This window comes from Lissotriton vulgaris, chromosome 5 (genome assembly GCF_964263255.1).
Source record: "Lissotriton vulgaris chromosome 5, aLisVul1.2, whole genome shotgun sequence".
NCBI classification, from domain to species: domain Eukaryota; kingdom Metazoa; phylum Chordata; class Amphibia; order Caudata; family Salamandridae; genus Lissotriton; species Lissotriton vulgaris.
In genome coordinates this window covers 136415502-136429232 of record NC_141693.1, presented here as the reverse complement: position 1 = coordinate 136429232, position 13731 = coordinate 136415502, and the positions used below count along the sequence as shown (strand labels likewise).

At 46.1% G+C, this 13731-nt stretch overlaps 1 protein-coding gene across 2 annotated transcripts in view; it reads right to left on the bottom strand.

The window, feature by feature from the left end:
• SARDH (sarcosine dehydrogenase) overlaps positions 1–13731 on the bottom strand; it is an 850014-nt gene that overhangs the window by 605561 nt on the left and 230722 nt on the right. For both annotated transcript variants that reach the window (XM_086921071.1, XM_086921072.1), the window contains exon 8: positions 12498–12627. In XM_086921071.1, the coding sequence (XP_086777197.1) occupies positions 12498–12627 (130 nt within the window). The remainder of the gene's footprint in view (positions 1–12497; positions 12628–13731) is intronic.

The following is a 13731-nucleotide window of genomic DNA, read 5'->3' as shown; positions in this document are numbered from 1 at the left end:
CGCCCTCGCCCCCGTCCCCCGCATCCGAAGAGCGACTACAGGAGGAAGGTCCTTCTCCTACCTGGCCGCCAAGACCTGGAACTCCCTCCCGACCGACCTGCGCCTGACCCAAGACCACCTCTCCTTCAGGAAGAAGCTGAAGACCTAGCTGTTCGAGCAGAAAAGCGCCCCCCCCCCCCCCCCCCCCCCCAGCGCCTTGAGACCCTACGGGTATGTAGCGCGCTTTATAAGTGTCACTGATTGATTGATTGATTGAACTTCAAGAAGAGTAGGCGAACCATGAAATAAAGAAACTATACCAATTCACAAACATCAAATGAAGCCAAATGCGACAGAAACTATTGATTTAAAGTGCTCATAATGCTATGAAATTGTACCCTTAAATGACTAGGACAACCCTACATATTCTTAATAGAAGATACTGTCTTTTAAGCAGTGACTGGGGTCAAAGAAGTGGGGAAGGGTTGTTCAAGTTGTATGAAGTGTCCTCGGTGAGTGCGTGTTTGGAAAAGAGGGCATGTTGGAGTTTAGGAAGTGTTGTAGAAGGCAGTGCCTTGGAGGAGTACAAGGTGTGGATGTACATGGTGGGAATCTCTTGTGACGTAGAGGGGTGGTGAGAAAGGATGAAAGGTTGGTGGTGGGCATTGGTGGAAATGGCGGAAATGACCCTTTTTGCAGGGTTATCCCCAAACCTTTTGCTTCTTCCTCCCTTGTTTTTCCTGACCTGTGGTTGTTGGCAATAGGACTCTGGGCACTCTACCACTGCTGATCAGTGCTAAAGTGCATATGCTTTCTGTATAAATTATTATTGTGATTGGTTATCCACGATTGGCATATTTGTTTTACCAGGAAGTCCCTAGTAAAGTGCACTGAGTGTGCCAGGGCTGGTAATAACAAATGCTACTAGTGGGCCTGCAGCACTGATTGTGCCACCCACATGAGTAGACCTAAAATTGTGCCTCAAGCCTGCCACCGCAGTGCCTGTGTGCAGTTGCTAACTGTCATGATGACCTGATCAGTGTCCCCACTGGCCAGGCCTAACCTTTCCCTTTCTGTGCACATTGGGCACCCCTATGGAAGTCCCAAGGTACCCCCTGGGCAGGGTGCAGTGTAGGTGAAAGGTAGAGCATGTACTAATGTAGGTAACATGCTCTGATAGTGAAATACTGCCCATTTCGTTTTTCACTGTTGAAAGGCTATCTTGCCCCTAGGCTATAATGGGGAATGCTGTGTATAATGTTTACCTGCATATCCCAATACCTTCGGACAAACACGGCCCCAAGGGGACTCTTGGTAACCAATGCCCCTAGAATATTTCTGGACGATGCGACTTTTAGAAAAGACTGGGCACAGATAACATGGCACTGCACCAGGGACTAGCTGGTGCTCATCATTAAAACGGCAAAACGCCTCTCGGAAGCCATGATAATTGACATCCAAGCTACAGAGAGACATTTCAGAACCACAATCACATCCTACAAGAAAAAAACAGATGATCAGAATAAAGAGATGACGGAATACAAAGACTATCTGACTCAAGCTAAATCAATAAATTACAAGAAAATCTCAAGAAATTAAGCTACTCCAAGACGTACCCATACGTGGATGATGATTATGAGCCACCCAACAATACGGACAGAGCCAGTGATACATCAGGAGACAATAGCTCTGTATCCAGTGACTCCAGCTCCGGTTCAAACAAACAACAGAGGACTCCAAGCACAACGATGGCCCCAAACCTGGCAGGGACCGCAACAGGCACACACCTATGGCCCACCACCATTTGGGCACATGCAGAATGCCTTGTACGGTTACCCACCCATGTACCCACCAAGCCCCATGCCCTTCTACCCAGGAAACCAAAGACCTCCTTTTTCAGGACAGGGCCGCAGATCTCGCGGCAGAAGAAGACAGCACCAACAAGTACACTGGGCGGAAGTCGAGAACCCAGTGAGTGCGAATACCCACAACAAATCCCGAGAACAATCAGGCACGAGCAAACAGTGACCACTGAACCACCAATATTATTGATATTTACCCTATCCAGCACCGCACTGACAGAGGATGAAATATTGGTCCTCGACAAAGGCCTATCCTTCGTCCCCACCACCAGACTAGACATTTAAACTTCTTGGTGAACTGGCTGAATTTTTTAGGAAACTAAAACTTAAAGCTTTCTTTGAGAAGAGCACACCGAATGACAATGTCACTAAGAACAACCCGAATGAGACGGGTATGAGACCCAAATCCACATTTGTGCCACCACCTACTAGCGTGCCAGCTGAGATCACTACCTTCGAGCAAGAGGTCTATACTGACATAGAGAAACTGAACCCCACGGGAACTTTCAATAATCTCTCAAGACAAGAACGGGACATCATCAAACCCCTACAGGACAACCTCACCCTGATCATCAAACCCGCTGACAAAGGCGGAGGAAATGTCCTCATGGACAAAACTGATTACGATAAAGAGTGCAGCAGACTGCTAAGAGACACCCGCAACTACAAGCACTTGAACAAGGACCCCACACTGGACCTACAATTGACCATACACGCCCTGTTCAAGAGAGCTAGCGACTCAGAGCACATCTCCAAGCAGAAAGCAGAATATCTGTGTACCAAACGTGCCAAAGTACCATATTTCTATACTGTACCCAATGTGCACAAGGGCATAATACCACCTCCAGTCCGGCCCATAGTGTCATGGATCAATTCACTATTGGAAACCCCTGTCCCGGTACTGTCATTACTTTCTTAACCCCTTGGTCCAGCAAACCCCCACTTACATCAAAGACACCAAGCACCTCCTAAATATCATCCAGCATGAGAGCTTTGACCAACCCACCCAACTCCTGGCAGGGCTCGATATAGAAATCCTCTATACCAGCCTACCACAAGATGCCACACTCCAGGTCCTACATGATGTCCTCATGAAAACCCCATGGACATATCACACACCTAGGTATTTGATCTTAGATTGTGCAGCCCGGACTCTCAAAGAAAACTATTTTGAACATGAAGGCACCTATTACTTGCAAACTAACGGCACATCAATGGGAAGTGTTTTTTCACCAGTGTGGCGGGACTATAGGTCCACCACTTTGAACAGGAACACATAATGCCAATCACCAATCCATACTTGAGCAATATAAAAACATGGCGCAGATACATAGATGACATTTTCATGATCTGGGAGGGTACTCAGGACACCCTAGCCACATTTCTTACCTGGCTCAGTGGCCGTGACCCATACCTCAGGTTCACCAGTACCTCAAGCACTACTGAGCTGGCATTCCTGGACCTCAACATCACAGCAAAACAAGGCACCCTAACGACTACCACCTACTACAAACCCACTGCAAAGAACTCCCTTCTACGGTTTGACAGTTTCCACCCTAGACCACTGAGAGAAAATCTCCCTTTTGGCCAGTTCTTGCGAATACGCTGGAACTACAGCCAATTGACGGACTACAAGAAACAGTCAGCTGCCCTATCGCACAAATTAAAAGAACATGGCCACCCCAGAGCAGTCATTGCAAAAACCAGCAAAAGGGCCCGGAATCAAAACAGAGAGGCACTTCTTGAAACAGTGATAAAAGAGCCTGAATCACCACCCATGACAGGCGTGACCAACTAGAACACAGCATCCAACCAGGTCTCCAGGATTATCCGTAATCACTGGCGGATAATTAATTCAGGGACAAGAAAGTGGGACACACCGCGCTTTGAATACAAATGAGCAAATCACTTTAAAGACCACCTGGTGTCAACACGTCCAAGAACCATCCTAAAAGCCACAAATAACACTGTCCTCAGCACCTGGGGGCTCCCGAGAGTCACTGGCCATTACCCGTGTAATAACTTCAGCGTGTGTCACCTCACCCAACTTACCAAAACACTTGACCTTGACCCAGGCAAGACGTGGACACAACGCCAACATACCAACTGTAATTCCAGTAACGTTGTGTACCTCATCACATGCCCATGCGGCATTCGCTATGTGGGCATGACAACCTGAAAAGTCAGGACTAGAGTGGTCGAACACAGGAGCACCATCAGATGTAAAAAGAACATCAGCAAACTGACAGACCATTATTTACAAAATCACCACACTCCCAATGATATGACCTGGACTGTCATTGACCGGTTTGATGCCAACCAACATGACAACGACAAGATCCTGCTGACCAAGGAACAAAGATGTATCCACCGTCTGTCCTTACAGCATCAAGGCCTTAATGACTCCATTCCATGGAATACGCTAAAACCGTAAATGCAGATTTTCACATCCTTGCTGAACCATATTATGTTCACCCTCCTGCTGAAACTGCATTCATTGGGCATGATAGTCATGATGCAGACACTTGCTATGCAACATTGATCATAACCCCTCTTATACTGGGCACGCCTTTTTCTGCCTATGTGTTAGTCCCCCCACTATAGTGTTCCAAACCGTATATATATATCCATATATACTTTTATTTTTTATTTTTTTGTATTTATTTGTTTAGTTTTTTTTTATTATTATTTTTTCATACTCCTCCGTCTCAGTAATACTGAGCCCATAAATTGTAATGGCAATTTCCCTTCGTTCCTCCAAGTACAGATCGAGCAGAAGATCAGCCAATACTTCGCACTACTTTGAATGTTGCCGGCGCCAGGCCTGCCACTTCTGCGCAGGCGCTGGCCGATCACAAGCCCGTCTCCTCGGACCAGGCACAGGGCCAGTGATGCTCACCGCCACACTCGCACAGGCACAGTGCAAGCATGACGCAGCAAAAAGCAGTCTCTCTTCCATGTCATTCCCTACCACAGGTGACCTAAATGAAACCGGGCATTACTTAAAACCACAAAAGACCTCGAACCATTCCCCGGAGGTCCGTGATGGAACAACAGGTTCACCGCCAGTACCGTGAGTAGCATGACATTCAGCAACAGCCCGGGTAAGCCATTTTCCTTTGAAGGTCGCTAACTACCCTTGGCCCCTTCATCTTTTCAGGGTCAAAATCTCTGCCGGATTACTCCGAGGCATTCGCGGCAAAACGCCAGCGTGGGAATACTTTTCCCTTATGCTCCAAACCACTAATTTTGTGTGTGATACTCTCATGTCTTAGAGTATCACACACACATGTATATGCATATCCCGATCACCTTGATGCTAACCGTATCACCAAAAATGGTTACACCTTTGCCGCATTTTATCGTCTACACTGCACCTTATAATTCGGCAATTAACTGTTTTTGTGAGAATAAGCTACCATGCTAAGACTCTTTTCTGTATGTTTGTCTTGTCATACATGTTGTATGTCCAGTTATGCTTGGTGAGGGAATCCCCCTCGCACACATATAGCACCTTAGCGAGTGCTTGCTTCACATATTTCAATCAACACACCCACTTAAGTATAAAATTGCACCATCCCTTATTTTACGGTCCTGAGGAAAGCCAATTTTAAATTCAAAGGCCTGGCTGAAACATGTAGACCACACCTGGATGCAGGAGTCCCTAATATATACTCCTATCACATCCACCAGCCTTTTTAACCGCTAACAGAGGCCCAGTTATTAAAGTTTAATTAACCCTCTGGTACTGGGACCACTGTATAGCTTTTTAACTATCACTATTCACGTCAACACACTGCACACTCAGCTACATACCCGCTCCACTGTAAGCAGGTGTCTTAGCACACCCGGGACACACTCGGTGTCACTGGGTGGGCCCGATGATGAAGCATGTCACCAACTAGGTTAGTGGGTGAGGGCTTCATGAAAAAACCTAATGGTTTGTACTTCGTCATACAGTTCTGAGTCCTGTTAAAATTTTCACAATAGGCTAGTACTCTTTGATTACATATACCTGCATATCTACCCATAGGAGCAAGATAGAAAATTTAAGTCTGGTATCCCTGAACTCAGCATTTAATAACTCATCTTTTAGGAAGGATGGTTTTTAAATGCTGTGTTTGAGAACAGCACTTTTAGAAAATGGCTGTTTTCTTGTCTGAATTTTCTGTGTGCCTTGGCCTGTGTGTGAATGGACTTTCTGGTTTGTGAGTGACAGGGGCTGGGGTGGCTCCCAAAGGCTGAGTTAGTCACCCCTAAACTGAATAGCGTCATCTGCATCTTCAGTGGTGGGAGGAAATAGCCACTGGGCCTGAAAAGGGCGGTGCCTGCCTTCCACAATGCTGGCTCCACCTCCTGCTGGGCGGCTGACGACCCTGCTCCTCTCTCTCAAAGGAAAGAAGGAGACAGGTAAACAAAATGCTCCATGACTGACCAGAACTGGTTTGGACTAGGCCAAGGCCTCTCTGCCTTCAGACAACAAAGAGAATATTGGTATAAAAAGGGATACCCAGATCCCAAGACTTCAGATCATCCTGGAATCAAGAAGGAACCTCTGCCAAGGAGAAAGAGGAAGGACTGTCCTGCTGTCTGTTTGTGGGTGTGACATGGGGGACCCGGATGAGGGGCCCCCTGGTATGCCTATTAACGTTTCTGCCTTTTTCGTCCAGCATACAGAGGCGTGGAATACTCCTGATGTCGTACGGAGACGGCCCGATGCGGAGACCCGACAGGCCTACACCTTTAAGGGGGCGGATCTGGAATGGCGGCACGCCCTCCCCGAAGAGGTAAAACCCATCCCGGAGTCCACCCAGGTGTGCGAGACACCCGGAGGCGGAGTAGGAGACTGGTGGAGTGAGTGGAGAGACAGCGGAGCGGAGTGGACGGAAGAAGACGACGAGCGGAGGACGGAGGAAGATCTGAGGACGGAGGACGAGGTGGACGGAGAGCGTAGTACGGAGGCGGAGGAGGTGCAAGAACATCGCAGGAAGGAGGAGGGAAGCGGAGCGAGACCTCGAAGGAGGACGGGGAGAGAACCGGAGGCGGAGCGGAGCTACGAGGAGACTCCAGGAGGGAAGGCGAACGCAGGACCGGAGAACGAACCTGAGGGTGACTACCGCGGGAAGCCAGGAGGCTCTGTGGAACGCGCATCGCCCATCCACACTAACATGGAAGTGTAGCTCGACCAGGTACGGTCCAAATTCACAGGGTGGGCAGGCATTAGACGAGGGAAGCCCCCTTAAATGCACGATACCCCACTGCACACCCTTGCTGTTGTTTTGTTTAGCACAAGGGGTCACGTCACTAAGCCGGGGTAGGAGTTTGCACGTGTGTTTTCCCCCACCCCCTTCCCTACAAGAAGTGTCTTACTGAACACCTGTACTGAGACGGACTTTCCTTCTTTTTTTGGTATACCGGCACAACGAGGTCAGCGAGAAGGCGGGGAAAAGGCCTACAACTCCCAGGAGACCTTGGGACAGATGATCCGGAGGCGGAAGACCCACGACGGAGGAGGCAGAACCACCCCTACCGTTCTACCGTGTACCTGTACAGAAACGCAGACTGTATAAAGTAATAAAACCTGCACTACCCCGACAACCCGTGTGTGCGAATCTATTCGAGGCCCCCTCTGTAATCACACAGACCCCGTCCGAAATCCCACAGTGGGCTGACCTGCAGTTGCTTTTCTGCCAAGGAGAGGGGAAGAACACTGCTGTTGCTGTGTCACCTTGCTTGAAGAGATCTCCAAGAGCCTGAGAAGAGCTGGCCTCTTGTTAAGCAGTCCCAGGAACAAAAGTACTTCACCCCCAGCTTCCCACTGAACTATGCTGTGTGAGTTCTGCCCTTAATAGAGTGTTTGATCCATTTGTGGGGCCTCTGGAAGTTGTTGCCTGCTGTGTGGGGAGCTGGACAACAAGAAGAACAGAAGATCTACAATTTTCATGCATCGCTCGCATGCGGAGCGCATTGTCGACAGTGAGAGAAAATTCCCGTTGCCACGAAGATCGTCGCAGCGCCTGTTGCCGCTGCAAGAACCGACGCATCGTTCGCTTGTGGAGCGCATCGCCCCAGTTCGGGAAGATTCCTGTTGCTGTGAGTATCGTCGCAGAGCCTGTCGTCGATGTGAGAAACCGTTGCATCGCTTGCTTGCGGATCGCATCTCGTTGCTGCGAACATCGTCACAGAGCCAACGCATCGAGGGTCCGCGAGAGGAGAAGATCAATGCTGCACCGCGCATCATCACCACACCGGAGATCATCGCCGTCTCGAAGATCGTCGCATCGTGCCTGTGCGAGACGCTTCCTACCAAACCTGCGCACCAGAATCCATAAAAAGTATTGCATCCCTCCCCATACAGACTGGATTCATCGCAACACGCCCGCTGGGTTGCAGCGGGGTTGTTGCATCGCCTCTTCAGGGCCTGAGGAGTGACGCTTCGCTTGTTTTTCAACGCTGCAGCTTCCACTTGGAACTTTTGTTGCATCTACAGGTACTTTGGGCTTAGAGTGACGCAACTGTGGATTACTTTGACGCAAACCCTTGAACTCTTTTTAAAGACTTATCTTGAACTGTGTAGGTTGGATTTTTGTTGTTTTGGTCTTGTGTAGTTTAGATAAAGATACTTTATTTTTCTTAACTGGTGTGGAGTCCATTTGGGGTGTTTTCACTGTGTTGCTGTGAGTGTTGGTACAAATACTTTACACATTGCCTTTGATAAGCCGGTCTGCTCGTGCCAAGCTACCAAGTGGGTGAGCAGGGGTTATCTAAATAGTGTATCCCCCTAACCATGACTAGAAGCAAAGCTCACTATTTGGACATTGGTACCTACCTCTGCCAACTAGAGACCCCCAGATCTAACAGGCATGAATGCCGATGCCATGAGTGGGGTTTGAAACAGTGGCATAATGCAAATGGATTCCCCCACTCCCTGCAGAACATGATGAGATATGACCTTAAAATGTTTAAAACTAATATGGAAAAGGTGGGCCACACACAGGAACATCCCACTAAAGATACACAATTCAGCTGATGGCCAAATAGTAAACGAGGTTACAGCATTCATTTAGGAATGATGACCTTGTAATGACACTACACTGCCCAAATTAGAGATGTGAACTCCAAGACAATAAGTAACAGATCAGGCACATTGTTCGCTTTTGGTTGCTGTTTGTGTTTTTGCTTCCAGTTTGTAATTTAACTGTACACAAAGAATTGTGGATTAAGACTCCTTTGTGTACATCCTTCAGATTCTATGTATTTATCCCATTGTCCGTATAACTCGTCTTGATCCTGATATAATCAATAAAAACATTCTTTAAAAGTTTAAAACTAGAGACCCAGGGAAGTGGTGGGTCCTATCGTTGGCTTGGAACAAACCATGTTTTCTTATCCAGAATGCTATGTTTTCTTATCCAGAATTCCCTGAAAATATCAAACTTTGATAATTTAAAAAAAAAAATGAATTTCCACACATTTATACAACAAAAACATCTGAAACTGCCCGTGGCAAAAGTTTTAGAATGCAACATTGGCAAGCTTCTTGCAATAAAAAGTTATTCCAAATGCATGGGTGGGTAGGTGCATGGTACGAGAATTGGCCAATATTGTTCCCTGGGAACCACCCAAATGGATTGAAAATACTGCAGCTATTCTCTAGAAATGAAGGAAATTTGAGCTTATGCCTAGTTTAGATGTGTGCAGAGGTAAAGAAAACGTGCTTGGATACAAGCATGCGATCCCACCATGGATTCCCCTGAATATCTAGTTTTCAGAAAGTGATGTTTGGGTTCCCTGGGTACTGATTGACCTGTGGGCCCAAACACTGAAGCAATTCTCATGAAATCAATGAAAAAGTTGGGTTTTTCAGGTATCATTTTGACATGTGCCGAGCATGTTGGGTAAGATACCAGGCGGGAATTCCACCACTCTCTCGTTTTAAGAAATACCCAAGTTGATAGGGTTCCCTGTACTTTTCTTTAGCCACTCTGGAGACTGTTGTGGAAGCAAGGGGTAATCCCAATGAAGAGGCGGCTTCCCTGTCTTGCATTGCTTCACTGTTTTCAATACGCTCCTCGAATATCCTGGTTTTTCTGTTTCTTACAAGAACCATTGAGAAGAAGCGGGTAACTTTACTAATATATGGTTCAAAATAATTACAGTGCATAGAGTAAGCATGGGCGGAAAATCCGTTCCGATCGCGGATTTTCGGTAAATTCGCAATCCGCGAGATTCGCGAATTTCCCGCAAAATCCGCTAGCGGAATGGATTGGGTCAAAAGTTCAAGCTGACTTTCTGTAACTATTTTAGAATGGCGCCAGCAAGCTGCCAGAGCCTCTAAAATCGTTACAAAAGTCAACTTCAACAGTAAGCACTAATAGATAAAGTAAAGCAAGTGCTAGAGTTGAAGCTCAAATTCAGTTACACAATCATTAATCACCCCAAACTTGGGGTGATTAATGACTGTGTAACTTAATTTGACCTTCAACTCGAGCACCTGCTTTACTTTACCTATTAGTGCTTTCTGTTGTAGCTGACTTATGGCTGAGGGCAGAAGGGCACAAAGTGGGACAGAGGGCATGAGTTAGGCAGAGGGCAGAAGGGCACAGAAACCAGTGGTGCAGAGGGCAAAAGGGCACAAACAAGAGTGGGGCAGAGGGCAGAAAGGCACAAAAACAAGTGGTACAGAGGGCAGAAGGTCATAAAAACGAGAGGGTGGCAGTGATGAACCTGGCAAAAAAAAAAACGCAAACACGCAAAGCGCCCCGCAAACACACAAAGCTCCCAGCGAACACCCGCGAACATGCAAAAATAAAAAATCCGCAATTTCGCACAAATTAACGAATTTTGCAGATTGCGAATTCGCAAATCCGCAAATCCGCGGATCACAAATTCGCAAAATTCGCCCATACTTAGCATAGAGCCTCCTTGTTAAAAACACTCATGACCTGTTGGCTCCTTTATGTACAAGGCCTTTAATTCTTTGAGCACATCGGACAGGATCTAATGGAGTATCTTTCTAACAATGGATAGAGAGCAAGTATCATTTGGGACAAAGGGCCAGTAACGAGGCGAATCCAAATTCTTCTCAACTTCTCCAAGCCATCGAAAGGTTTGGGGGAAAGGCTTAAGTGTCAGAAGTAGAGGGTTCCAAAGCAACTGTTCTCTTGAAGTAAGCTCGTGCAAGCATGTTCAAATGACACTGTCAACTAATATATCCTCGCCAGGAATATGTGTCTGGCCTGGGGAAAATAGGATTGAATCTCAGTAAATCGAAAAATGAGTATCAGTGAGTTGGGTTGGATGACAAACTTCAGTTGTTCAGGCTCAAGCTGTCACTGTGGAGGACCAAATACACATTATGTTATAATGTCTAAACATGGCAGGTAGCTGCTGTCTAAACCTGTACATAATGTGGGCAGATCTGTAGGCAGATTTGTGATTTCTCTTACAGGTTCTAGATATAATTTACACACATTTCCTTCCTTTCAGTTTTTGGTAAATCAGAGTGTTCTTGTATTTTAATTGATGGGACCTCCCTGTATCCATTCTGAGGAGTCCATGTGGAAAGATGCTACAAATCGAGAGCACTGAGGTCAATGTTAGACCTCCTCCTCGAGCTATTTATCAATGCGAGCTGTTGCTGCAGGTCTCAAACCCTTGTGTTGAGAAATCTGCAGCTCGCGTTGAGGAATCTGCCGCTCAAGTAGAATGTCTCCCCAAGTGGCAGAATGCAGCAGCACCTTCAGGCACGACACGTAGTCCTGTTTGTGCTGCACGGGTCAAACTCCTGGTGCTAAAAATTAGTGTGAGCAATGCAACTTAACAGACTCCGCCACTTGCGGAACTCCGCGGTGCGCTGCAGAGTTTTTCTAGCACTTTGCAGAGTTCTGCGTAGTAAAAGTTCACAAACTCGCTCAGGCCTAGTCGGATTGTGGCATTAATGAACTACATTGAAGGGGGTGGGGTGAGCGTGGCGTCTCTGCACTCGTGACGGAACCACACCGTCATGAGTCACGGGCGGCGTGTGCTCGTGACGGCATGGTTCCATCATGGCCCTGCAGTCTCATTAAATTGCCTGCACAGGCGGGGAGTTAATGCTACGTGGCGGAGCGGCAGCCGCATGGCAGAACAGCGCAGTCATGAGCACACGCCGCTCGTGGCTCATGACGGGGTGGTTCCGTCATGTGCATACAAGGGGTTAAAAAGAGCACATTTTGGTAGGTGGACAACAGGCAAAATATATACATATGGAAATAAAAAGTGCCAATATTTGCAACTGTTAAGTGGTGTAGAATACAATGAATATTACACAAAATATGATCTCAGGAATGGAAAAAATATTTAGGTCCTTCAAGTACCCATGAAAAGGAAGACATTATTAAGAGGCAAAAGTAGACTCAGTAATTACAAAGACATGATATTTTCTGCAGGATGAAATCAAGACAGGTATAAACCAAACATTTTTGTACAAAAAATGTTTTGTTAAAAGGTCCTAGAACAAAGCCATACCTATCCAATATAGAGATGTGATTCACCACAGGGTGCAGTTTTAGTTCCTTTTAGTTCTAAACTTTAATCATTTCTAAAATAAATCCATTCCACTTAAAAATAATTATGAGAATAACTTCACCCCACTAAAGGAAGGGTTTTCCTTACCTGGTCCGCACACAGTCGATTTAATCCCAGTTTTCTCCAGGACCGGGACTCTATTTATAGCACCTTCAATATGCTGGCTAAAGACATCCCAGTCAAGGTCGAACAGGCCAAATGCAAACTTATCCGAAACCTGCAAAGGAACAAAAGGGTACAGGTGACAGGGTGAAGTCAATGGAAACCAGAGCGTGAGAGGACAGCTCAAATCAAATTTGTTTTATTGCTACAAAGTCACAATTATTTCAGGAACAAGACCAAGTAGGAAACACCTGAAGATTGCTCAAAAAAGACTTCCCTGCTTTTCAGACACCCAAAATGGGTGTTTATTTAAAGGTTTGTAAGATTGCAACCACAAAAAGAAAGGCTTTTATAATTTTGACTCTACCTTCCATCTCCCTGTTTAAACACACACACCTTCAGGGATCAACCTTAAATTAGAAACTGGTTGTAAAATGGATAACAAAAGAACACACTTCTGTGGACTCTGGGCTGACCAGACCTAATGTAAAAGGTCCAAATACATCAATAGTTGAGCAAATTGCTGGAATTGTGGAAAGCAATCCCATAAAGTACATAGGAATTGGATTTATCCCGAAGAATTTTGTTTAGCATTAATTTTATGATCAGTATCACAGAGGCTAAAGGCTGTTTGCTATGGGCACCATCTGAACTTCAATGCGGCTACTTCTGGGTTAAGGGCTGTAACATGGTGTTGCTGTGTGTAGTAGGAAGGAAGGAAAGGAAAGGGGAAAGGGAAAAGGGAAAAGAAGGAAAGGAAAGGAAAGGGAAAAGGGAAAAGGGAAAAGAGGGAAAGGGAAAAGGGAAAAGAAGGAAAGGAAAGGAAAGGGAAAAGGGAAAAGGGAAAAGAGGGAAAGGGAAAAGGGAAAAGAAGGAAAGGAAACGGGAAAAGGAGGAAAGAAAAGGGAAAAGAAGGAAAGGAAAGAGAAAAGAGAAAAGAAGGAAAGGAAAGGGAAAAGAAGGAAAGGAAAGAGAAAAGAGAAAAGAAGGAAAGGAAAGGGAAAAGGGAAAAGAAGGAAAGGGAAGAAAGAAAGAAAGAAAGAAAGAAAGAAAGAAAGAAGGAAAGGGAAGAAAGAAAGAGAAAGAAGGAAAGGGAAGAAAGGAAGAAAGAGAAGAAAGGAAAGAAAGGAAAAGGAAAGGAAGAAGGGAAGAAAGGAAAGGAAAGGAAAGGAAAGGAAGAAAGGAAAGGAAAGGAAAGGAAAGTAAGAAAAATATGTTC